The 27917-nt window shown below is 40.5% G+C and overlaps 2 protein-coding genes across 3 annotated transcripts; both read right to left on the reverse strand.

Moving 5' to 3' along the window:
* Nucleotides 1-20: 20 nt before the first annotated feature.
* On the reverse strand, nt 21-9464 carry CHMP5 (charged multivesicular body protein 5). The gene is made up of 8 exons (XM_030969683.1): nt 9273-9464; nt 5341-5445; nt 4556-4602; nt 2865-2958; nt 2710-2781; nt 1632-1740; nt 1128-1240; nt 21-622 (listed from the first exon to the last, which is right to left on the reverse strand). Exons 1-8 carry the CDS (start codon nt 9339-9341, stop codon nt 572-574), a joined length of 660 nt encoding a protein of 219 aa, XP_030825543.1. The 5' UTR covers nt 9342-9464; the 3' UTR covers nt 21-571.
* A 1243-nt stretch (nt 9465-10707) lies between these two features.
* Nucleotides 10708-26845, reverse strand: FH (fumarate hydratase). 2 transcript variants are annotated; one of them, XM_030969705.1, is made up of 10 exons: nt 26671-26845; nt 19859-19993; nt 18994-19104; nt 17433-17609; nt 16466-16648; nt 15313-15478; nt 13366-13569; nt 11996-12123; nt 11432-11585; nt 10708-10905 (listed from the first exon to the last, which is right to left on the reverse strand). In XM_030969705.1, exons 1-10 carry the CDS (start codon nt 26797-26799, stop codon nt 10763-10765), a joined length of 1530 nt encoding a protein of 509 aa, XP_030825565.1. In that variant the 5' UTR covers nt 26800-26845; the 3' UTR covers nt 10708-10762. The 2 variants fall into 2 exon arrangements, with proteins under 2 accessions (XP_030825565.1, XP_030825571.1); XM_030969711.1 differs by lacking the exon at nt 26671-26845 and adding an exon at nt 25892-25909.
* Nucleotides 26846-27917: the final 1072 nt, after the last annotated feature.

Raw genomic sequence — 27917 nt, forward strand, 5'->3', positions numbered from 1 at the left:
AAAAACGCCACACAAAGGGATCTGCTAATCTACGTGATTTTATGTCTCCATGGAATACATAAAGTTAATGTTAACCCGAGCAGTTTTGAAGAAGGTTACAAGTACAATCGCATAAAAGTCTCAGGACTGCAGTAGTTGAAAAATTGATTTCAGTTCTTTTATCAAACAGGCGTAGTAGTAATAAGGGAGCTATTTTACAGAGCAAGCAGCAACGTATAGTCTTAGTTTCAAGAAAGAGAAACATAATACAAAGTCAAAATAAACCTCAGCTATCGACAGCCACCACTAGTCTTCACGTTTTACTTTGTCCATAAGATACAGAAATCAAAACCTATCAGACTGACTGCTTCCACTGAAGGGGACTGGGATGAATTTTCCATTAACAGAATTCAGTAGTAAAACAACTTTCTCCAAAGAAAGAACACCACCAGCCACTCATATTGCATTCTAGGATGTAGTGATATTAAGGTTACACTGGAAAGACAAGTCCTCCAGAATTTTAAAATAAAAAAGGTTCTTAATACAATTCGAAAAGTATAGTTCCATTGTATCCATTGTGCTTTTGAAACGTTTATGTTGCAGGGATCTTTGGCAACCCAAACTCATCCACCAATACGCCATCCTGTAGGAAAGAAAAAGAAGTGATGGGTTAGCAACTCTCCAACAACCAGAACATTTTAAAGAAGCTTCCTTACTACTTCTATGAAGTGTCTCTACCTGCAATTGACACTGTGTGACAGCTGGAATCAAAACAAGAGCATCAGTTCTCCCTCACTAGGAAGCTCTATTAAAGCCCCAAACGCAAACATACAGAAGCTTTTGTTATGGTTTTAAGACTAGAGCTGTAATGGTACACTTAAATTCTACTGGCAGTCCAACAGTGTTTGACAGGAGTGATAAAATGGCATTCTAGTGACTTTAAGCACAGTTAAGAGCATTCAGTACACTGTATTCTCAAATTCTCTGTATTTAGCATCCATACACACAATACATAAATAGCATACATAACATTAAGCACACTTTTTTGTTCAAAATATTAAGGATCCTAAATATCACGCAACCAACAAAAATGTGATTAACCTAAAAAAAAAAAAAAAAATTTTGCTGTTAAAGAGCAAAGGACTCACTTTGTTTTTTGTGTCCGTAGGAGTGACCTCTGGGATTGCCGGAGCGGATGCGGCTTCGTCTAAGTAGGAATTGTCTTCATCAGCTAAAAGCTCATCACCTAACGCATCCAGTTCTGAAATTGAATTTTGTTGGCTGAAACATTATGCAAGAAGTTCCTTTTGCAAGAGAAAATATGCTCTTACAGAAACTCAGGATTCTGACTGAATGCTTACATTCAGATTCACCTCACATCAGTCACCAGTCAGAAATACACACACACGCACACTGGAGAGAACCTTCCCTGCCTTCCATTGCAGGGTAGCATTCCACTGGAATCTCATCTTTGTCTATGCTCATGTTATTTCTCTTAAAGGAAATGCAGCTTTAATGTTTCAAAAAAAGTTATCAAAGCTTTTTAAAACACATTTAAAGCATTTGACTAAGGAAATAAAAAAATCACTGTATGACAGTATGATGATTTTGATATCCAGTAATATAAAAAAATCATCTTCCCCCTTCCTAACCTGCTTCCAAATCATCTTCATCAATCTCTGGTGTTCCATAGCTACGACTCAGTGCCTCCTGGACTTCATTGGCTTCTTCCATCATATCTTCCAATTGATCTTGTATATCCTGAAGCAAGAATAATTTTCAATTGGTCCATATTTACTCAAATTCAGTTCAGTAATTCCAACATACAAAGCACTCAGTTCTTTTAATTCTTTTTCAATAAACCATTTTTTGAAGCAGTATTAATACAAGTCAAAGCACACACATTCAGGACAGGAATACTTAAAAAGCAGACAATTTATGAAATGTAGACAAATCTACCATCTGGAAAATAGGCACTAACCTGAGTTGTGCCACAGCAGAACTTAGAATATACCTTAGCCTATTTACTGGCACTGTACTTGAGTACAGGTAAGGAAACAATACTTGCCTAAAGGTTTACAATGCAGGTCACAGAATAGGAAGGAGAACTTAAAGGAATTCAGCACTGGCATTGGGTAAGAGCTTAAGTGCAGCATACTTGAAATTATATTTAGCCATCTTATGGGAGATTTTTTATGCATTTTCTGAAGTCAGAGCCAGGCCTTGCTGATGTTTAGTTAGTGGCTTGGTTTTTTTGTTTGTTTTGTTGTTGTTGTTTGTTGCCACTGTCTGGGGTGGGGTTATTTTTTTGTTTGTTTGGTGGTTTTTTTGGTGGTTTTTTTTTTTTAGGTTTTGTTCTTTTTAATCAGCCACTACCTTGAATGGGAGGAGTGGGGGTAAAGGACTAATCTGGATGTTACTAGTATAAGGAAACAAAAAAGGACAAAAAAAGACATAGCAGGAAGTATCCACTAACATTTATGCTGAAGTGCAAGGAAAGGAGAGATTAAAGATTAGCTCAGAAAGGAAACAATAATCACTACAATAAGGCAAACCACTAATTGTGCAGTACCAGAAAAATCAGGAAGGAATTATGATGGTTGTCCCATAAACAAGGCAGACAAACTCATGTGAACAAAAATAGTCATCTTGCCTTGAAGTTCATAGCCCACTCATCACTATTTCAGTACATTATTTTTGTTCTTTATTTATTAAACTATAAAAGCTTACCTCAATTTGATCAATCTTGACTTGCTTGTAAGCTTTCTTCATTTCTTTCACCCCCAGTTTCATTGCATCCACCTAGAAGAGTCAAACATCATGCTTGTTTCTGATGTAGCACAGATTAAACAAATTAAGCAAGTGTGAGTCAAATAAACTGGTACCGTTGTCTTTGTATCCTTCAGTGCCTGAATAGTGTAATTAGCTTGTTCCATATTAAAAGACTGCTGTGACAGATTATCCCTCTGTTGTTCATACCTGTTTAAAGAAAAGGCAAAAATGGCTTTAAAACACTACACTATTTATTACCACAAACATTCTTAATTTATAAAGAGTTGAACAACGAGCAGCAGTATTCTAAAGATAGGAACAGATTTGTTGAGTTTCTTTTTTTCACTTATTATACACATCTGCAGAATAAACAGCTTCATAATAATCCAGCCATTATGCAATTCTGTGCACTTGAATCCGACAAAGATATTCCTAAACTAAGCTTTGTTTTTACTGACATCAACACCATATTTGCCTAGACTGACAAAGTAGGTGAGGATACAGCAAAAGTTTAATCACCATAAGGCAGACATGCATGCCATGTTCACTAATGCTGTGAAGAGAATGGAAGAGTTGGCAGATTATCCAAACCACAATGGCTCCACACTGGAGTTTTTCAGGGCAGGGAGGAGGAGGAAGATAGGGTACCTTAAAGGAAACCTTTAAGACTAAACAGAAAAGAGAGACTTTAAAAATTAAGAAATCATCTTTCTCAAAGCTAAACTTGTATCAAATCAAGAATGTAAACTATGTCAAGTTACGCAAAATAAAGCATAAAAATTAACCGTGAGTCCCCTTCTAACATGCAAAGCAGGAGGTCTGAAAGACAAGGAGGATCCACATGCAAAACCTTCTGGACAACTAATGACTGCATCTATTTCTGTTCCACAAGGTCAAAAAGAAATGACTGAGGGATATGACAATAGCCTAATATGAGGGGCCCACCAAGGAAGATTAGCAGACAGCATAGTCAAAAAACAGGGAAAAAAACCTTAGGGTTTTTCCCAGAATCAAGCCAGAATCAAGCAGTCCTCCTCACAACATCTAACTCGAGTACCACATTCCTTGCCATATGATATTTTGGATTGTAAAAGTTTACTAATACTTAACTGTTGCCATGTATCACAGTGCATCAAGTCACACTTAACAAGTAATTGAGAGAGTCCATAAAGGTACAATTCATCTGAGGGATGTGAAATACAAGATGATGGGAGCTTTAGCTCAGACAGCTTCTAAGATCTGCAGTTCATAGACTCTGAGATATTCCAATGAAACATTCCTGCACACTTGCCATGTTCTGATATTCTTTCCTTTGGATCTGTTGCTGGACACTTTCAAGACAGTACACTAGACAAGAGCAGATCACAGGATCATCCATCCTGTCCATCTGGAGGTTTCTGCATAGACACAACTACCTGCACTACATCTGTTCGAGTCCTCAAAGGTGCCCATAGGGAACAGGTAAATTTCCAGTAAACCAGAGCAAGGTCATCAAATACAAAATTTACAGTAATGAATTAATAATATAAAATAAGGCAATCTCTCAGAAAGTTTAGGAGCCAAACGTATTTGTAATAACGAGCAGGTTCAGGTCATCTTGTACCAATCCAAATTTATATACTTGAATATCAATCATAAATATGCTGGTGCAAAATATGTAAGGAGATACTTCTGTAAGGGCTCTTCAGCATTTTGCTTTAAAGAGTCCTCAGGAGAGTACTGGAAAGAGAAATAAAAGTGTGCCACCACCCCCTAAAGAAAAGAACCTTTTATTAACCACAAACTGAGAAAGATTTCAACTTACATTCGCTTCTGTTTTAACACTCTTAATGCTTTCTGCTTTACTGTATTCTGAAAAATACAATAGTGTTACATTAGATAAAATATCTGACTTTACACTTGATTATGCTGTTTAAACCTAATGCATTGGATTTAAGTTTTCCAAAAGATTCCTCAGTTACTAGTGCCAAGAGTTTAACAATAGTTACATTCAGCATTTGGCCTGCACTAATGATTAACAAAACAGGAGAGTACACAAAGCTTCTCATAGAAAATACTTTCAGTTTCTAGCTTCTGATATATGTTTTCAGTAAGGAGAATAAAACATCAAACTTAGTCCATCAGAACTATCTTTCATTAACACATTTTAATGGTCAGCATTAGCATACTGCAACAGGTACTTGAACAATACTGTTTATATCATATATGTTTATTTTCAGATACATTTTATATTGTAAGTTTATCCCCTTAAAAAACAGGTTGCCCTGCTCCCTTTAGGCATAGTTTGGAGCTTTTTATTTTGGATGAGAAACGAAACAGCCTCTCTGCCAGACTTAATTCAGGTAATGAGGAAGAAGGGAAACAAGTTACTTCTCATGGAGGAATTACATTACACTCTGGAACAAATAAAAACCAATAAAACACTATTCAAAGATATGTGTCTAATAAAAATAATCCTGCAGGATCTTATCTCTCATCCGTAGGGCAAGATGCAGTTTTAAGAACCTGATGAACTGGCTGAATCACATGACAAGAAGTGTGAGTCACATCCTCATGTGAGCATGTTCATATTCCATAGACAATTCTTACCTTTGCAGGTCCCTCTCTCATTTTCTTCATTTGATCCTTATACTTCACTAGTTCTGCATCGAGCCTAGCAATTTTCTTGTCAATTGACTCAGCTCTGCTATCCACCTTTAATACATGAGGGGGAAAACAAAGAAAACAACATTCATTGAGGTTTTATTCAGGTATGGGACAAAAAAAAAGAACAGCCTCTGTTTTGTTGTGTTTCTAACTGAATTGTTTCTTCACTCATTGATTTTTTAAACAATTTAGATTTTGCTAGAATCCAGAACCAGAATCAAGTGAAACAACTTCTACAAGGGGCACAAGAAACAACACTCTGAGGCTGCAGGAAGCTCTGCCATTGTAACATGTTCTCATCATTTTGAGATGCTCCCTTACAAAGCCACTCAAGGAAGTTCTCAATTCCAGAACTTTTGGTAGTACACAGTGCCAGGGACTAAGGTGGAATGGAAAACTTCTAGTTGTATCCTGCTGGCATTCCACAGAACTCTCATTTGGGATATATTTTAACCCTTCACCATAAGAGGGTTAAATATGACAATTACATAAGCAAGCATGGGCACAGGTGGTTCTAACAGTATACACAAATTCATAAAAAGCCTTTTTAAAATGAACTGACTACCCTAGCATTTCTCTGGAAACAACAAAATAAAGCTTATTAACTTCTCATTCCAAGAAGACTCCCTAGGGATTAGATTATAATGGCATTCCAATTATAGCATAAGACAGATCAGTGCAAATTTACAGTTCTGCCTTGTTACTGGTGTGGCTAAGCATGTACAATTATGTGGATTTTGATTTCCCTGTCTCCGTGACCCTTTTAAAACCCTGCTCTATGACAGCAATATGCATTTGCCTGAGGCATCCTGAGTGGAGCATCTGATATGAACGTTCTACACAAGACATTAAAGTGCCTGGACACAGCTGGCATTGAAAAATTTGTATTAAGTTTTCTATTATCCAAATATTTTACTAATAGCAAGAAAGAGAAAAATTTGCCATGTTAGGACTCCCGTACATTTAAAGCATGGCACCTCCTCAAGATCTTTATCAGGTAACTGCATCTTTGAGGTCAGCCTCAACAGGGAAAAAATAATCTTATTTATTTATATAATGATTCTTTCAAGCAGTATTAGCAGGAAACAGAGACAGAACCTCCCACATCAACTAACTATGTAAAAATTTCACACACACATGACACAGGACCTCAGCTCTTAAAAATGCGACTGGACAGAAGAGGGGAGAATGGATCTAATTTATCCAAAAAACAAGATTGTGCATTAGGACTTGAAGAGCTTCTGTATTACTCACAAATATGGCACACTGAGGAACATTTCATTGCTACAGAAGGGCCCCAACTTACACAAAAGAAAGGGAATTTGAGTTTTTACACTGTTGTCACAACTATTAGCCTTTTGTCCCTATGTTTCCTATTTACTACTCGGAAAAAACATAAGTTTAGAGTGTTTTTTCAAATAAGAAAATTTAAAAGCAGTATTAATGCTTCACTTCCTGGTGCATCCTTCCTCCTACAGGCCTTGTCACAGCTTTGAGTCATCTCACTGTGCTCTGCCAGCAAACATAAAAACCCTGCCTTGAAATGCAATGAATTTTAGGTAACTAAACTTGTCTACACAGGAAAGAACATCCAAAACACAGGCATGATTACTGCCTAAGAGTTGTCTATGTTTTTAACAAATGTTGCATTAATCACTGCTCACCTAATAAATTTCCAAACTGCCCTTTAATAGCTAATTACCACTGAACTGACATGGTTAAGAGATCTTACAAAGCAATTTGACTCTTTCAAAAGGTAGAGCAAAATGTGTCTAAGACAGAAAACACCCCAGAAGCAACAGTAGTTGAGCCTTCATATTGTTGGATTTAACATTGTAAAAAAAATAATAAAAGCTTTTTAATATCTCACACAACTCTCTTCAATAATAATTCACACGTAATTTAAAATAATCTAATTATGTCTGTAGTTTTGGCAGGACCTATCCTAGAAATTCCACTATTGTGAAAAGTCTTTCACAAATCAGACAGATTACTACATATACCTTGGCACAAAAAGTTAATTCATAAACTTCAAACTACTAAAAGAAAGCATTTCGCCCCATGCTTACTAGTAACCACCCTGTAACTCATCACCGGTTGCCAAAGTCATCACATAGATAAAATAAATCCAAAATTCTTCTTTTCAGTTAATCTACTGTCTTGCATAATCAAACTTTTAGACAGCGCAATTACAAACAACTAGAAGAGGATCAAAACTGCGTTCAGCAGGATTTTTTGGAAAAAAAAATCCCTGATGTTGCCAATCAAAACATCTGTTTAAACTGCACTTTTATATCCCAAAACTCCTCTAGGATTGAACAAGCTCTTAGCAGAAGTCAGACTATCTAAATTTTCTTTGATTTACCTGCCCATTAGAAAATGGACATTAACTTGGAACTGGCAAAAGCAGCATGAAGAATCTGACAGACTAATAAGTCTCAGTTGCTGTGAGGGAAACAAGGCTTCCTACTCTTCCACTTATATTGCCAAAATAGCAAATTTAAGCACTTAGTATCTCAGATGGATTTTGGAGTTCAAGTCATCCACCAAATTTACTGTTGTTTACTGGCAACAATGGGAAAATTAATCCTGATTTTCAATCAGATGCTTTATTCACTGTTCTAGCAAAATATATTTAGAGTTATGTCTGGGCTTAATACTGCTGAAAAGCAATACGGATTTTTGTTGGTGAGATAAAGTACCAAGACAAACATTATGAGCACTTCTCTTTCCCCATACCAGCCAGTGGCCATACACAACGGACTGATGTGTAGGTAGCACTGACAAATATTAGGTATTTCATTTAGAGAGTCTCTCCACTGGGCACCAAAATAAATCTTCTGAGAGGAAAAGTGTGGTTTTTCCATGGAAACTGTTGTCAGGTTCCAATGACAAAGCTTAGTCACACAGTATTTATTGATCTTTGTTTACTGACAGAAATACACAAGAAACTCAATTTTCTTTCTTAATTTCTTAAAATTAGCTTACAACAACACGATCTGCAAAGCCATGCTACAGTTTTCTTCATAAACTTTAAAGTCAAAAAAAGACTATGAAATTACCATAAATCTTAACACGTTTTCTTAACCCTCTTAGCAGGCAGGGCAACACAACAACAGTTGTAAAGTGCTTTGCCATGTGTTTCCTGAGCATTTCTTACTTGGTCTGAGCCTGCTTATCTGTCCATCTGCACACATCTTTGGCATCGATCCTACAGCAACCCTTCTCCCCCCGAAGAGACACAACACTCTCCTGTATTGCCAGGGAGACTGATCTTCTCGCTCCTGCCCCTGCCCTCCTACAACCTGCCACGGCAGGAGTTAAGATAGTGCAACCGGAGAAGTCCTCAGATGGAAATGCTGAGAACATCCATGAGGATGTAAGGAGAGCCATGCCTTCCACAGGCTCACTGTGTACATGCTCATTTATGGGATTTACATGTTTATGGGATGCGCTCCCAGGCACAGGACACAAGCGCAGGTATAGGTGGTTGTACGGAGGTGCATACAAAGGTACATCCCTGGGTACGTGTGCGAACACCCCAACACGCTCACCAAAACACCCCGAGAATCACGGTGCTCAGGGACAGGCAGGGTGCGGCTGTGAGTGACCTGCTCCAGGGGAAGGTGTCCCTGCCCATGCCACGGGAGTTGGAGCTGGGTTAAGATCGCCTCCAATCCAAGCCATTCCGTGGGTTATGATATACATACCCACACACGGACACGCAGGCTGTGCCCACGCAGGGCAGTGTTGCCACACACACTCACACACACCGATACACCGCTGCCGTCCCTAAGGCCACCGCTGCCGAGGCGGCGGCCGGGCCGGGCCGCGCAGCGCTCAGCGGGCCCGGCCGCCCCGGGGCGGGCGCTCACCTTCCCGATGCAGTCGGTGAGGCTGGGCGGCGGCTCCTTCGGCTTCGCCTTGCCGAAGAAGCGGTTCATGGCGGCGGTGTCTCCGAGTCGCTCCCGGCCTCGGTAACAGCGGCGGCGGAGCTCCCGGCCGACCCGGAACCGCAGGGCCAGCCCCGCCCCACGGCGGAAGGGCCGAGGGAAGCAGGAAGCGCCGTCCCGGCAGCCCCACCGAGCTGCCCGCCCCGCTGCCCTTGGCCGCACGGAGCCGGAGCTCTGGGCACGCTGTCCTCCCTCAGCACAGCCCGTGGGCAGCTGCTGGGCCTGCACCGCCTGCTGGCAGGGTAGGATCACCCCCATAACGTCAGTTCAGCTGATCTGTCAATAATGCCAGGGAAACATATAAAGTGTACCAAAACCGCGCTATCAATGGGGAATAGTGGGGCCAGCAGGGAATAAGGGCAGGGATTGTCCCCCTGTACTCGGCCCTGCTGAGGCCACACCTGGAGTGCCGTGTCCAGTTCTGGGGTGCTCAATTCAGGACGGACATGGAGGCGCTGGAGCAAGCCCACAGAATGGCAACAAAGCCGGTGAAGGGTCTGGAGTACAGGTCCCATGAGCTGCTGAGGGAGCTGGGGGTGCTGAGCCTGGCAAAAAGGAGGCTCAGGAGAGACCTTTATCACTCTCTGCAACCACCTGAAAGGAGGGTGTGGCCAGGTGGGGGCTGGGCTCTTCTGCCAGGTAAGAAGTGACGGAACAAAAGTACACAGTCTTAAGGTGCACCAGGGGAGGTTTAGGCTGGACATTAAAATGATTTCTTCACAGAAATGGTGCTTAGACGTGGGAATGGACCACCCAGGGAGTGGTAGTGACACCTTAAGTTTTAGCTTTTGTATTTTTCAGATGCTGTACTGCCTTAGCATAATATCACATAAAGTGTGTTAATAAGTTCTCTTCACAGCTTAGTTTAACAAAACAATCCTTTTCCAGCAAGACCCAAGGACACCATTGCAGCTTCAGGCTCAAAAAGTATAAACAGAGAAATGAGGAGAGCAATTTGGGAGGATGGGACTTCATAACCTCAAGGTGTAACTGGACAATTGACCCCAATGTGTAAATGGACCAAAACTTATGAAAGTGTGAAAACTCATGACCAGTCGTCCCTCTTCTGTCCATCCTGGGTCCATCTAGGGCAGAGCCACGGCCAGGCTCTTGTACAGCCCAAAGTGTATCCTTTGAAGGCCTTTTAACAAATACCTACTTTATTCCTTCTTAACTCTGTCTAGCCTCTGTTCCAGGTGAGCCTGTTTAGGCATCATCAGTTCAGTCACTGTCCTTGGAGGTGTTTAAGGAAAGACAGGATGTGGCACTCAGTGCCATCATCTAGCTGACATGCTGGTGCTCAGTCACAGGTTGAGCTCAGTGATCTCAGACGACTTTTCCAACTAATGAATTATGTTATATCATATTTATTTATTTTTTGTATTAAGAACACTTTTTTTTTTTTACAGACGTTACTGAGGACCTAACATGTCTTTAGGCTTCACCCACTGATCAAACTGCTCTGATGTAAGGAATCCCAGCTTTATAGCAGCTTCTTTTAACGTTGTCCCTTCTTTGTGCGCTGTTTTGGCAATCTTGGCTGCTTTATCATATCCTGTTACAAAACAAAACCAACAAATTATCCATTTGCAATTTTAGATGATTCATCAGAGGTGAGAGAAAAGTGGGACACATTCTTTGGAAAATTATTTGCTGGGCATTACTATTACTGCTTCACTCAATTTGCAGGAAATGCACACCAAATGTTTACTCCTTACTTGAACTGAAAGTAAATTCTGTTATTCTTGTCTTAATTAATTTAGATCCAAGATTTATGGGAACTTCTCCTTTAAAAAAACCTCATATTGTAATCTTTCACTCGACCTCTAATAATGGTAATTTAGAAAAACAGGTACATAAATTCTTCCAATCTGCTTTTGACTCTAATCAGTTATTTTTCTAATACCCTGGCATGGCCACTGCAAGGAGAACACAGCTTTTACAACTGCAACTGGTGATGCTGAAGTAAGTTAACTTTTGACCTGACTTGGCCATTGTGACAACACAAATGAAGTGTACAAAATAATGTTACCACAAAATATTTTGGTATGTTCTGAGAAGTTTTTGAGCCTTAAACCTACCTATATGTGGGTTCAGTGCTGTTACCAACATCAGAGATTCATTCATCAGTTTGTTGATCCTATCCGTATTGGCTTGGATTCCAACTACACAGTTGTCAGTGAAAGAAACACACACATCTCCTAGAAGTCTTGCAGAGTTTAAAACATTCTTGATCTAACAAGACAAAGAAAGAAATACCAATTATTTAATTCAGATATTACTAGTTGCACATTCTGGCACCTTTGTTCATAACCGGTGCAATTTCAATCTATTTAACAGGCTATTTTCCTTCCAGTATCTGAAGGGGGCCTACAGGGAAGGCAGAGAGGGACTTTGTCAGGACCTGTAGTGATAGGACACTGAGCAATGGGTACAGACTGGAAGAGGGGGAATTTAGGCTCGATATCAGGAAGAAATTCTTTACTGTAAGGGTGGTGAGATACTGGAACAGTATCTGAGGGATGCTGCGGATGCCCCAGCCTTGGCAGTGTCCAAGTGTTCACTGAGGGTTTTTTCTGTCTCTAAGCTATCTGACTGTACAGTTACTTAAAAAGTCCTAGATATGTAAAACTTTATGAACTTACCATCATAGGCTTAAAGACATTCAGTTCAAAGTGTCCATTGCTTCCTCCTACAGTAACAGCAACATGATTTCCCATAACTTGGGCTGCCACCATGGTCACAGCTTCACACTGGGTAGGGTTCACTTTTCCTGGTTGTGAAAGGGAGAGAAAAAGGTTACCAAAGGAGAAGGAAGGAGAAAAAACAAACCAACCAGGCCAGCAGCCTTTTACTAAATCACATTCAATAGAAAATGTTTTGTAAAAGGTAACTTGTCTTAACCATCTGGATCTGCACACCACAGAAAATAAGGTTATTTCCACAAATGATATTAAATTGAATTTACTATTCCAATATTTTCAGCAAGGATTTGTAACACAGCTATGGCTGCTTCAGCAGTCTCCCAAGACTCTGAGAGCTTGAAGATGAGCTCAACAGCTCAACATGTGCATGAGCTAAAGAGCTGTTCATTACCACAGTTTTTAATAGTCAAGAGATTATCACCTGTCTTTACATGTGCAAGTTGGCATTTCTGGGATATCCCTACCAAATCTTACTCAGCTCAAGGAAAGTATTACTGATGTGTTAGAATTACTCTGTGATAAAATTAGTACACTCTGTCAGAAAAAAAGCAAAACAGAAAACCCAAAAAACAACCCCCTGCCAAACCCAACAAACACATCAAGTTAGAGTGGTCTCCAAGCAAGTTTGTTTTATGGTTTTATCATTTATTTTTTAGACATAATCCTAATAAGAACATTCACTGTTTGCTTTTTTAGAGCCAGATATGTTCATGACCTATTTCTTTTATAGTTTATTATACAGGAGGAACAACTTAAAATAGTTTTGAATGTGCAATATTCATATGGACATACTTTTTTTAGAGATGAAAGGAATGCTTACTAGTATTATTCCTTTCTTTCTTATCCTCCCATACAATGAGATCACTGCAGAAGGGAAAATACGAGTGCATAACACGAATCATGCCAGGAAGCAGAGACCAAAGTAAAGTTACCTGACAGTGTTGCTACAATTCACAGATTAAAGATTATTTCAAAAAAGCCTTTACCTAAAAATTGTAGAGATCCTGCAATTCTAGAAGAAAGCTTTGAGAAGTAAGTTTGTGTTAATAAAGCCATATTCTTACAGATATACACTCCCCCAAACACTTGCCAGCACACAGCTGTGCAAACATTTTTATGAACAGAGGTTTTGGTAAAATAGGGCAGTGATTCTCACAAATGTCAGTAAGTCTGTAATTCTCTCAGATAAAACCTGAGAGAATCACAGACTTACTGATTTTTTTAACAGTATTTGGTAAACATCTGTTAAAAGACAGTGGTCAAAAAAAAAAGAGGAACAGGTCATTTTCCTCTGTGTGTATTCTCTGTACCTGGCATGATGCTGCTCCCTGGTTCATTTTCAGGCAGGATGAGCTCTCCCAGCCCAGAGCGTGGCCCAGAGCCCAGGAAGCGAATGTCATTAGCAATTTTCATCAGACTGCACGCCACTGTGTTCATGGCTCCACTGAGCTCCACCAAGGCATCATGAGCTGCAAGAGCTTCAAACTTATTTGGAGCAGTGACAAAAGGCAAACCTACAGGGAGAGGGTGGAAAACATTAAACCAGTGAAGCACTTCCTTGCAGACATAAACCAGACAATCAAACACACAACTAGCTTAATAGAAAATTAAAAATTAACAACCCTGTAAGATCATCTCTTTCCTCTAGAGTTTTCTTCACAAACATATTTCTTAAAGTAAATTAAATACAAAAATACACAATGAAAGTCACCAAAATACATAAGAGCATAAAATTTGAGCATCCACCTAACAACAAAGGTACAAATTTCAACCTTTCATAGTGTGTTGCATTCTAAGCACTGCTTCTGTACCACAGTGTTTTGTGAATGTCAATAATCTTTCAAAAGTTAGCCCAACTTAGGCATTTCTTGTATTACATCAAGTTAGACACTTTAGATTGTTAATTGCTGTGATGCTTTCAGTTATAAAAACAGATGTTTCTGCAGCATAGTGAAGGCATTAGGGTAAGTAAGAAGTAATCACAATGGAAGGGAACAATAAACCAGCCAGAACATGGGAAAGTTGGATCAGACTTAGGAGGATGCCTGTCAATAGCAAGAGCACAGCAGCAATGAAAGGAACAGCTCTGTTTATGTTAATTAAATGCCTGAGATGTAAGCCTAGGTTCCATGATGAAAAACATTCCCTCGGGACTTTGCCCTGAAGGGGCAGTCCCAGCAGAATGGGACTGTAAAAAATTACAGACATCACTAAAGACTGACTGTGGGCTGGATTTCTGTCCCCCAGAACGACTGATCTGAGCTTTCAGCACCAGTTCAAAGGAGAGCAGCATGATTGCCATATCTTCCAGTGTTTTGCACTTCCTGACAAACACCAAATCCCACCCAATTTGCATGGACTTGTGAACTGCACAGCTGCCTTCTGTTAGAGATGCCTATCCAAACTTCTCCTTTTGTTATTGCCAGTAACCACCCTCTGTAAGAGCGTAAGGAACTTCAGGAGTCCACCCTACTCATACAATTTGTCCATACAGGATGCAAAACATCCACTGACATGGGAGAGCTTCTGAACACCACCAAAACGTGTCCTGTACTGCTCCTGGCAGCTGTTGTTTACAGCAAGTTACTTCTCTTTCAGGGTACAAGACAGTCTTGACCCTCTGAAACACACTGAATAATAAATCCATTGAAACAAAAATACTGTCACTAAGCAACTTCAGTTTTACAGCAAATGTAAATGACAGATGTACACATTTGCTGGGGGGGGCATTTTGAAAACTGATACTGTGACACAAAAGATCTGGTTTAGAGATCAAAAAACTCAAGTACACTATAAATTAAGTTTAAAGATCTATAAAGACAGGATTTAAAAAAAAAATCAGAGAGTTAACTTCTTCATATGAAAAAAACAGAGTGGCTTTGGAAGCATTTTTTCCTTCTTTTGTGCCAAGTTGCTGTAAATTAAGAGAGCCAGAGGAGCAAAGATCAAGACAGAAGCATTATAGTTGGGCTAATAATAGAAGTCTGAAACTGTATCCATATCCAAAGAGCCTTGCTTGGATAAACACATCATTTCAATCACTTTCAATGCACTGAGTATACTTTTAAATATAAATTGCACAAAAAATCCAAAGTAGAAGGCATATAACACACAGCATTAACAAAAGCTTCACATTAAAATACAAATAGAGTTCAAGCTTATGAGAAGTATGGAAACTGGACAGATTTACTTTGAATTTGACTGCATGTCACATATACTGTTTTACTGATAACTCACTCCCACATATTGTTTCTCACCCGTCAGTTCAGCCACTTTAGCAGCAACTTTCTCAGCAAAGCCAACCCTTGTGTTCAACCCCGTGCCGACTGCAGTGCCGCCCGCTGCCAGCTGATACACCCTTGGCATGCTGGATTCAATCCTGGCCACGCCGTATTTGATTTGCTGCACATAGCCACTAAATTCCTTCGAAAGAAAGGAGGACAAGTTTAAGGAACAAAGGCAACAAGCAAGAATAAGCATCCAGATTATTTAGATTTTTAACATGATTTGACCAATTCCTTTAAAAACCTAAAGGCACTGAACTTCACCCAAATGCTAAATCTAAGCATGTTTTCATTAAGAGGGGAAGTATACATCTATTAAAGGACTGGTCCCATGCACCAAAAAATTATACATTAAACCAATCTTAATATACAAAGACATAATATATATATAATTATACATAATGCATCTTTCTCTCGCTTTTTATCTTAGTTGCGTACTTAGCAGGATCTGATTCCATAGTAAATCAGCTCCAAGATTACATTAATGTTCTCAAACAACAAATAGAGAAATGGATCTTGGGCTTTGCTCACTTAATTTTAGTTAGTAAAAACCCCACCTGTGCATTCTTGGAGAAAGTCCATAAATTCTACTGCTGTTCTGTCAATTCAGTTTAACTCATTACTAAATTACTGTAATATAAGCCATTCCTGACAATATGATAACATTTGCCATCTTTATATATATATATATGTATATATATATATACATACACACATTTATACAAATAAGTTTATGTATTGAAAATTTTCATTCACAGTATTTAGTAGTTCTGTGTGTTGGCAAAACATAACTTACATAAATTTACAGATTACAGACAACAAGTACCTCTTCCCTGCAATGTAACAGAGAAACTGTGCTATGCTATCTGGTAATGAAACATCATTTAAAACTAATTTATATTTTATTACTCTTAGAAATAAAATACACATGGAGAAAAAAATTAGTAAAAATTATGATGCATGTATTACCGTACAGCATATCCAGCAAACTCCAGTACAGACTGAAAATACTCAGGCTGAGATTCAGCCGTTTTCCTATATTTTATCCTAAACTATCAATTTAATTTAGGCATCCTTAAGTTTGAATTTTCCAAAGAAAGGCATAATTTTAAATATTTTTTTTTACCTGCCCAAGTGTAAGTGGAACAGCATCTTGCGTATGAGTGCGCCCTATTTTAATGATTTGGGAAAACTCTTTGGATTTCTCTTCAAGTGCATTCTGTAGCTTCTTTAGTCCAGGTAACAAGACCTCATTAACCTCCTGGGCAGCAGCAATATGCATTGCTGTTGGGAAAGTGTCATTTGAACTCTGTGGAAAAAAAATCCAAGTATATTAATTTACAAACTTTTCTCACCATTGCTGCTGAAAGATGAGTGGCTTTATTCTCTTTATCTCATAAACTATTAGAAACTAAACTAAGAGTAAGCAACTTAGGGGTGTTCCACAGGGTCAGTTCCTTATTGACACATCAACTTTTTATGACTACATCCACAGAAAGTTAAATTTAATAGATTGTTCATAACAACCTTGGGACAAAAAAAAAAGAATTACTATCATAGTTATGAGAAATGGCTAACAAATGGACAGATGATTTTAAAGGAGTTGTAGGTGACTTTAAAACACATGTGTTGCTTTGATAATGTTAAATCCATCATTCACAGAATACTAAGTAAGCACAAAGGATCAGGAAGGGAAACAATCAAGTCAGTGGCTTAATCTTTCCTTCAAGGTAGGTGAAGCTTAAGAGAGAAGCATAATAAAATGCCTATCATGATCCAACTTTTAGAAACTGGACCTGTATTTAACATCTTTAAGACTGTAGCAGTGGTTGTCACAAGCCCACCACTGTCTAATACATTATGGATGAATTTATCAATCATGAATGAATTTGAAGTTTTTAATCTGAAAAGCTCACACTGTCACTGAAAAACATCATGAAGTTCATTTGAACTGAAAAAAACAGAAAACTGTTACCAATGTAGTCCACAAAACATTTTTTAACCTAAACAGTGGATATAAGAAAACTCAAAATTTACAATTCGAAGACACAAAACTTTTGAAATGAAAAGCAGTATAAAACAAGTCTAACAACCTGGCTTTTGTTAACATGATCATTTGGATGCACTGGCTTTTTGCTTCCCAGTGTCCCTCCCATTATCTCAATAGCTCTGTTGCTGATGACTTCGTTGACATTCATATTGGTTTGAGTTCCAGACCCAGTCTGCCACACCACCAAAGGGAAGTGATCATTTAATTTTCCTTCAGCTACCTATAATGGAAAAACCAGAAAAAATTGTTCCACTAGAAAAAAAAAAAAACCTGAAAATTTTATTGCCGTAATTAAAATTATGCTCTCTGTTATATTTTTAAATTTACATATAGAAATTAGTGAATTTCACTAGAATAATTAAGAAGTTTTTACGTAATACCAGATATTAGAACCCAAAAAAAACCACTTCCTATGCTTTTTGAAGACTGAATTGTGAAATACAGAGATATACAGAATTTGATTTCATATTCTACAGACATAGACAGAAAGTATTTTTAAAAGGTACTTTAGGTTACATCTTCTCTCTGTGTAACTGGACTCCCATACCTCTCAATAAAGAAATTTCAGGCAGGGAAGTTCCAGACCTCTTACACCTGCAGACATTACATGCTGCATCAATAAAGCCAGCAGATGGCTGTCAGTCTCGAACACCTCCTTTCTGTAAGGCATTCTTGTGTTTGATAAACATTTTTTGGAGCCTGTTGAATCTTAGACACATTCAGAGAGTTTTCTAAAGGTGTCTGTAATAGTATCAAAATCTGTGCTCAGAAGTATCACCCGCACATATTAGACTCAGAAAAAGGAGCTGTTGTCACAAAGGAGTTGTTGTCACAACTCTGAGGCTTAACAATCAGATTACCAAAATACATCAGTCCTCCTGGAATCATGTTCAAGAAAGGATCTTCTGTATGTCTCATCTTATATAGGGGCAACACTCCCACCTCCAAGAGTAAATTGATTCCTCTTTTTAAGTTGTGTTAGAAAATAATTTTGGCGGTGAGGGAAAGTGTATCACAGCAGGCGTGCTTTTAGAATACAATAAAGAAAGCCCCAAACAACTTTCAGAATTTATGAATCTAAACTAAGGAGCCTTAATCCACCAAATCTTCTAATGCACCTTTAACTAGGGGAACCCTAGAAACCAGAAGAAAAGCCTGGATATACTCTGGAGTTCTCCAAAGCTATTGGGTCTTAGGACTTAAGGTGCTACAGCTGGTAAGAAAGGATACAGCTTCTGCCACCACCGGATTGTTTTTAAGCTAGTTAGGACAAGAAAGCTCTGTAAAAATGCTTCTAGATAAAAAAACCTGTTGATTTATTCAAAGCAAAACACCTGGCATTATCACACCTCAAATAATGGTCACTCACAATTCTGCACTTGGGTGGCATTTATCAACATGCATTTGAACATTCTATCATTTCTTTACATGCAAGAAAGAAAATAGTAAAATATTATATTAAGTAAATGATCTCTGGAGAACAAGATCCACTAATAGGAAATGCTTTCCTCTAACAATCTGAGAAATGCAATCCCCCACCCTCCTGAGAAAAGCTTAACAAAAACACAGCGTCAATTGCAGTATTTTGAACAGCTCATTCCTACCTCATTTGCTGCCTGCACAATGGCTTTAGCAATCTTGGGGTCGAGACCATAGTCTTGATTTACTTCAGCAGCTGCTCTCTTCAAGATGCCAAAAGCCCTTATGACTTGGACCTGAGACACAAGGGTAAGTTTAAACACACAATTTCTTTCCCCAAAGGACATGTCATCAATTTATAGTGCACGCCTAGTTCTGAACCAAACTGCTGCTGATCTTAAACCCAGCAGCAGTCCATCAGCCGAACCAGAGAGCAACCAACGCATCTAGGATTATGCTCCCACCAACAGCAACATTCACCCAAACAGCCCAGAGGGCAAGCACACAGCTCTTTTTGCAAGGTCAGGTATGCTCTGTGTATCAAAAGTTATGTGCATTAGAATTGAACTTTGCTCCATTTCTAAAACAGCCTTTTGAGGGAAAACTGACACATCTCAGTACACAGAGACTCAGTATATGACAAAGCAGGTGCACATTAATGGCCTATGCATATCTACATGTGATGAATTAAGTTTATATCAACTCATGCTATACTAGACTACTTCAATAACAAACTAGATAAATGCTACATCAAATTACTCCATCTGCTTTTTCATCTTTGTAAAGATGAGAGACAGATTTCTATTCATCCTGGTTATTAAAAAATAAAGCAACACCATAAAATTATTCAAAAGCAATATTCAATTTATTTAAACACAAGAAATACTTCCACCAAAATAATAGATTGCCATAAAATTTCTACCTTTAATTAAAATTCAAAGTTGTTCGCACTTCCAGCAAAAGCCTGAGAAGAAAGTATTTAGAAGGTGTTCACTTTCACATACAAAACATACTCTAGAGAAAAAGACAACACAGATTTGAATTACTTACTGGCATCCTTTCTGAAACACCTCCAATCTTGAAGTTCATTGTAGATCTTACAGTTTGGGCACCATAGTATTTGTCACTTGGGACCTTCAGTTCACCAAAGGTATCATATTCTGTCCTGAAAGCCTCTTGAGAAGACTATAGAAAAGGAAAAAAAATTTTAAAAATTCAAACACTGGCAATCAGTATATTCTTTTTGAAAGCAGGTAGTCAAGACAAAGATGGAAAATAACACAAAAAAAAAAATACATGCAGCTAGTCACAGGTGTTTCTAACTACATCTGGAAAGTTGAGACATTGTTCCAGTTTGAGCAGCTGTCTCACCAGAAGTCACAAGTACAAACCATGTACCATTGTCACGTCCTGCTGCAGCGAGGGACACAACAACTCTTGGAGCCCAGAGGCTCAGACCCCAAGCAGACCACCAACAGGGAAAGGAAGGCAACAGGACAGGTCTTGGTTTACCAAAACCCAGGACCCTTCATTATGCCAGGGACCAAGCCAAGACACGAGAGAGTAGGGCTATGGGTTCTATATGGGTGGAGTTTAGGGTCAAGGTCCAATAGTAAGAGGAGCAAGGCACTCCAAAGGGGTGGGTCGGGGAAGACAACCAATGGAAAAAACTAAGGCGGGGACATTGCAGTAGAATTTAAACTAATGGGGGTCCAGGAAAAGAAGAACATTCTGGGGCCATTCCTTATTTGACAGAATGGAGTGGAGTGTTTTTTCCTGGGCTTGTGGAGGCACGCCCCACAGGGTGGAGGGACAGAATCTTCTTTTAATCTTCTTTAAATCATCTTTAAATCACAGCTCTTGCCCAATGCTGTCAGCCTGGGGAGAATTCGCGCCTCCTGGGCAGGGACACTTCACAACTCCCCCTTTTTTATTTATTTTAGAAGCAGGGAATAATCTTTAAGTAATGGCCCTAGAATAATCTTAAACTTAAATTACTTAATACTTATGGGGTAACTTAGAGAGGCATTACAACAACTCATAAAGGAGATCCTGGAGACATAATAATGAACAGTAAAACACTATTAACATGACAATGACCATTATAAAACTGATAATTTTAGCTAAACTTGAGACAATAAACAACCTCAATGGGAAGATTAAATGTGAAAGGGACACACATAAGAAGCTAATTTTGACATATGTAAAGAGCAGAAGGTACAGGTTAAAGTAAGTTTAACATAACAATTAATGCAACACTTAATTAAAGTTCTAATTCTTCTCTTTCTTCTCTCTGCTCTCAACTTAATACCCTTATTCTTCGTAAAATCCTTATCCTTTTTGCTCACTCTCTCACTGTCCCCCCTTTTCTTTTTCCTTCTTTCTCCTCCCTTTCTCTTCCCTGTAACAGTCTTTCAAGTATTCTGTATTATCACCCCTCCTGATATATATCTACTACACCTATAGGTATAGTAGATATATCTAGGTGTATTTTATGTAATATTTATGTATGGTAACATTTCTATGTCATGTATCCACCTAGCATCTGTTATTATCTAACACAGGCACAGCTGAATTCCTTTTAGCTGACAATAATTTTTTACTTTTTGTAGAACAGCCCAGTAATTTGTGATGATGTGATCACATTCATATGCAGCTCTACAAAGATTATGGAACTGACAAGAAGTAAGAACAGTTCACTCTTCCTCTTCCTACACCTTGGTTAGCAAAGTCCCAATTTTCTGTGAGAAAGGTATTCATCCTTTCCCAGGAGAGGAAATTACCTTCTTTCAGAGTCCTCAGGAAGGGGGAGAAGTCTTTTTTATTTCTTTATCATGGATAGAGTAAAACAATCTCAGCCCTGTAGGCAGGGAATATACATTTACAATACTGGGTTCCTGACCTAACCGCGACCCTCAGGGGTGAGTCTTTGGGAAACAAACCTCTTATCAATAAAGTCAAGTCAGTCTTGCAGTGCAGTGACAGAATAAAATCAAATGCAAGGAACTATCAACTATCAAGAAAAGCAGAGGATACAAACAGAAACACTGCTGTGCCACCATGATTCATTGACAGTCTGAGGTCTTTGTGCAGATTTGGTTCCCTTATCCCCAAAACATGTATTACTGGAAACAGTTCAAAGCAATAAAGTTGACAAAAGGTAGGGAACGGCTTTCTTAAGACAAGTGACTTTTTTGTTCCAAAAAAAAGATAACCTGGGTATCACTATAAGACACGAAAGAACACAAGCACACTACTTTCTCAAGGTGAAGGAAGAAAGAGGAAGTTTATTCTCTGACTCTAACATTTATAGTTTTCTAAAAGTGACAGCAGATTGGAGGGTGACAGTGACACCTCTCCAATGACACTGGTTAAACTATCAGTTTTATCAACTTTCTTTTCTTTTATAAAAGAAGACAAAACAATCAGTTGTTTACAGAAAGTGTCTGAGAAAGTTCCCTACAAGAATGTCAATATCAGAAAGCCTAGAAAATCTTAAAAAACCAGAGTGACACCTGGGGACTGAAGGAAAACTGAGGTATAACCTGTATTAACTGCTCACTGCCTCTTCCAATACAAGACATAGGAGCCCTAACATGCTTGTAGGAGTCAGGTTCAAGGCAAGGGAAAGGGAGCAGCTCTTCACACAAGTCACAGACTGACAAAACTCCTTCCCAGCTGATGCTGAGGATGCAAGAAGTCCATCACACTTCAGGGAAGAAGAGATAAGCCCTCAGAAGAAAGATCTAAACTGGGTTATTACACAGACAAACCACAGACTCAGGAAACTCCCTGATGTGAAAATCATAGAATCATTAAGGTGGGAAAAGTCCTCCAAGATCATTAAGTCCAACCTCTGACCAAACGTTCCCATGTCAACTAAACCACAGCACTAAGAGCCACATCCACTTATTTCATAAACAATTCCAGGGACAGTGATTCCACCACTTCCTGGACAGCCTGTTCCAATGTCCGATCACCCTTCCAGTGAACAAGTTCTTCCTGATGTCCAACATGAACCTTCCCTGGGGTGCAGCCTGAGGCCACTTCCTCTCACCTTGGGAGATGAGGCCACCCCCACCTAGCTACAGCCTCCTTTCAGGAGCTGTAGAGAGTGACAAGGTCCCCCCCCCAAGACCCCTTTTCTCCAGAGTAAACAACCCTCAGCTGCTCCTCACAGGACTCGTGCTCCTCACCCTTCACCAGCTTCACTGCCCTTCTCTGGACTCACTCCAGCAACTCAATGTCCTTTCAGAACTGAGAGGCTCAGAACTGGACACAGGACCCAAGGTGTGGCCTCAGCAGCGCTGAGTACATAAAGAGTTTGAGTGAGAAAATGGGGAAAGCATCATCTATGTTCACACAGTTCTTACTCTTCCTTAGGAGTCCACTTCTGAAGTCAGACTGTTCCTCTCTCTTTGCTCATTTTACTTGCTCCTTCTTTAGTGAACACTTTAGAGAACACTCCCTCAGTGCTCTTGGACAGAAGCACAGCTGGGTATTGGCCAGAACACCCTCTCCAGCAGCCCTGACCTTCTGCCTGCCCAGGTTTGCATCACCATGGATGGCAAGCTGCAGCAGAGAGAGAGCAGTGTCCCAGCCTCTTTACTGTCATTCCCAGCCAGATGGAGACACTGCCATCAGGCACCATCAGTCACATACCAGAGACACCGGCCCTGCTCACTTTGAGTACTTCAGAGGAGGTGGTGCCTGTGAACTGGAGGAAATTGCAGCCCAGCCCACAAGAAGGGTTAGGTCTCACATGGCTATCCTGCTCCCCACATCTTGTGTTTTGGCTGATGCTCTCCCAAGCACTGACTCCTCAAGAATAGAAAGCTTACTGTGGAAGAGTAAGTAATTCCTGTGTTATTTAATCCTCTTTGTCCTGCCTGAGTCACTTAGCATTCATTTACATGCTAACAAGAAACAGAATACAGTAAATGCTTCTTTAGTATATCACTACCAAAAACGTTTAATCAGGATGCTTGTGGGTCTTCATGTGAGCATATTAATATTCCATCGGTTGGGATCATTGACTGTCTTCAAAATCCCTGCTTTTGACATTGGGACACCTTGTGAATGCACACAATGCAAAGCTTTCACAAGCTGGATTAGCAGAACCCATTCAGCTCCAAGCCCAGCTCTCAATATCATCAGTGGTTTAATAACGAAAAGTATTCGCTCTCAAACAATATAAAAAGTTAAACCACTGTAACCTTTTAGACAAAAAAAGCTAGCAGTTGCCCAACTGATTCCTCAAACTTACATAATTCCAATGTCAACGATGATGAAACAAAGATAATAGGATCAGTACATCCTCGTACAATGAAATCATTATTGAAAGAAAAACAAAACCAACTTTCCTAGCCAATTCCACGCTCATAAATTCCAATGAAGTTAACAGGGCAAGGTGCTTCAAGAAGAATGTCATTTGCTGATTCCTAGTGTAACAGGTGCCGTTAGGCAAGAGAGCAAAGTGATGTTTTTCATGCAGACTGAAGGAACTGAGCTGCAGCATTACTCTCAGCCTGCAGCAGTGACTGTAACAAACACGATTCCCTCGCTCCTCGGCCAGAATTCAACACCTTGAGCAGCTTTATGAGCTGAAGGTCCCAGCTCCTGTATGTAAAGAGGTTTCTGAAGTCACCCCCTGACCCAGAGGACCAACTGTAAAATGGTGCATCAGTGGCACACTCCATCATCCCTGGGCCTCAGGAGAAGCCAAAAAGAGACTTGGAAACTCTGCCAGCAGCCAAAGTAAATTCCTGTGCTCACCTAATTTCTAACCTAGCTACAAGCAAGGCTCTGCTCACAAGTACTATTCACCACATTTACAAAACTTTCTTTTCCCTTGAAGGCTTGAGAAGGTGTGGTCAGCCCTCCAAAATCCCTAGAACCCAAACACAGTCCAAAGCTTACAGTTAGGCAAACAGAACTGTACTTTTGCCTTGTTGCAGGGCACCGATCAGAACTGATTGCACCATTACACACCAGAGATACTCAAACAGCAGAACCACTGCAGTAATGCTTCCTGTGGAAAATTACACTCATTTATGGATGCAGCAACTTTTGGATGTAAGTATTTCCATTCAAAGAACCATCATTTTTAGCATGTCAAAAGCAGTCTTTCCAGGCCACCAGCATGTGCAATTTTTGTTTTACTGCTCTCCTTTAGCAGATGAAGAATGTTTCAATTTTTAAGCATCGTCTCTCTTTTACAACATAATTTGAGTCACAAATTCTGAAATTTACCCTTTAGAACTCAAACCCAAACATTTTACAATGTTGAGCTACAGAAGGACCACTATGACAATTCCATTTACAACATCTTGTGCAATTTAGCACTAAGTAAAGGCAACACAATAAACATACCAAGACAGCACGACTATTTGGTTGTATCTATGTACACAATGTGTTTTATAACAACTCTTGCTACTGAGAAAATCTCTACAAACATCAAAAAGTGATGGCTTGGGTTTGTTGCGTAGCTGGTTTTTTAAATTTAAATATTAGTTACTACGTCTTTTGGTGGTTCCTCTTTTACATAAAAACATACAGAACTTTTCCTGTAAGAATTCAACAGCTGCTTGGAGTTCCAAGTCCACTGAGGGATGTTTTAAGTAGTGCTGTTATTCAAACTCCAGGGACTCAGAACACACACAGGACTGGTCATGCAAAACACATCTCATTCTTGTAAGACTGCAGGCCAGACTCATAAACACCAGATTTTCAGCAAATCAATGAAGGCCATGATTTACAATGTTTTTCTCAGACGATGCCAAATGGCAAAATAGAAACAGGGAACCATCCAACAGGCCAGTGGTTTGAGTTACATATTCTGCTTTGACACCAGTTTTCTTATTTAGTTAAGTGTCACCCACCATAAAGTTTTTTCACTCACTGGAAAGCTTGTTTTATCTAATGCTAGTTTTTACAAATTCATCAATATTACAGATTGGAAACTGCTGTTCTAGATAAATTGATTAACTAATTTAGTAATTTAGTCAATTTAGTAAACTAAGGAATCGATAAAATCCTTAACACATCGCCTTCTGCTGATATTATTCTCACAGTCTACATTACCTCGTTTTAAGGAGTGAACTCACAAAGATACACCTGAGACTAAGGCTTCCATGCAACATCCAATGCGTTAGAACTGAGACTTGAACTTCTGTATCCAAACAGTGTTTCTGTTTCTATGCTGAACCGCTGGCAACAATCAAGTCCCACTTGCGTCTGAGCCGGACAGTCAACTGATTATACACGAATATCTCCTGATGATGCCCGCTAGAAGCACCGGACACTTCTCAGCTGAAAGCTCCCTAATTTTCAGCCAGCCCCAAAGCTACTCCAATAACGAATATTCCCACTCCTGTGAGGATACAGCTTTTTATTATCTGCACCTCAGCAGCTCCAAGAAAACGCCTAAAATTCCCGTGGAAGCAGCTACCGCACAGCGCGGCTCTGCGAAGCGGGTCCCGCACCAACACCTTTCCTGCCCGGCGGCTCAGGGCCGTGCTCAGGGCCTGAATCTCACCCGGGGCAGCGCCGCGGGAGAGGGAGAGCTGCGCGCTGCACATCCCGGCCTGCCCAGCCGGGCCGGGCCGGGCCGGGCCGGGCCGCAGGAAGGATGCGGGAAATGGCCGCAAAAGCCCGGCAGAGAATGGCGGACTCGTCTTCCCGGTGCCGGTGCGCTCCCGACGGAGCAACACACGGGATCAAAGCCCGGACGCAGCCGGCGGCCGCCGCTGCCGCTGTCACCGCCCGCTCCCCGTTGCCCGCGGGGCGGGGCGGAGCGGAGCGAGGGCGGCCGGCGGTGGCACTTAGAGGTCACGGCTCCCCGCTCCCCTGCCCGGGCTCACCATGGCGGCGCGGGGCGGCGCCGGGATCCAGCGGCCGGGGGTGGCGGGAGGCAGCGGGGGCGGCGGGCAGGAGAGGAGGAGACCGGCGGAGCGGCCGAGGCGGCGGCAGGCGCGGAGTGAGCGATGCATGGTGGCGGGGGCCGGGAGCACCGCGGGGGCGGGAGGTGCGGCGGGACCGCCCCGGACGAGCGTCACGGTGCCCGCGGTGTCCGGCCCCGGAGGCTCCGCCGCGCCAATCGGCGGCTCCTGGAGCGGCCCCGGGGCGGGTCCGCCCGGCTTGGGAAAACCCGGGAAAACCCGCCTGCCCCGGGCGAAGGGCAGCGGGAAAAGCGCTGAAGCAGTGATTTCTCCTCAGGGAGCGGGGAGGGGTGGGGGGGAGAAGTATGAGCTTGTTCTGGTTTACTGTAGTCTTCTTAAAGATTATAAAACCTTATTCCCTCCTTCTTAAGGACAGGCAAGGCTCCTTTAATAAAAAAAGCTAAGTCAAGGCGCAGCCCCCTTCTTACTTCCTGCCCAAGAAGGCAGAGCGCTCCGACGTGCTGCATCCTGGTGCAAAGTGCAGAAAGCCTTCGAGAGTGAAAGAAGGTATGTTCCATTTTTCCGCCCACCAGCAGCAACATTCTAACAGTTCAGGTTTTCCAACATTATGATTTTTTTCCAAGAGCAGCCAACATTCACCCGTTAAGAAAACAATTTTTTTGCCTGACATGACATTCCGTTGCAACCTGCTTAGGTACCCTTCAGTCCTACAAGAACTGTGTTATTCACAGAAATGCTGCCAGAAGCTGCTCTATTAATGCTTTACAAGTTACATCCTGGCACTAAAACCACACTGAATTCGAGTCTTGCAAGCTTTAACATTTAAGCAAATCTTCTGCCCCTTGGCTCCTCTGAGAAGAGACACTCTAGGAAATACACAGGGCATGCCACTAAAATGGCTTCAGAAGTTCCAGAGACAATACAGATTGGGTAATGATATTATTATCTAGATTATTCTATATCAGAGGAAGTAAGTTAAAGTCTCTTTTTTCAGTCAATAAAACAGTATGACAATGCAAAGTTATAACTACTACTATAATATCATCTTCTTCAAGTATTACTTGAAGTCAGCAACTAAGATGCTTAAGTCTCTACATCACAAAATCTTGTCTAAAACTTTTGCAATGGATAGCTGGGTTTGGAAGGCATCTCTGGAGGTCATCTAGTCCAATCCCCCTGTGCCAGCAGGTTCACCTGCAGCAAGTTGC

Source organism: Camarhynchus parvulus, chromosome 2, assembly GCF_901933205.1.
Source record: "Camarhynchus parvulus chromosome 2, STF_HiC, whole genome shotgun sequence".
Lineage (NCBI taxonomy): Eukaryota > Metazoa > Chordata > Aves > Passeriformes > Thraupidae > Camarhynchus > Camarhynchus parvulus.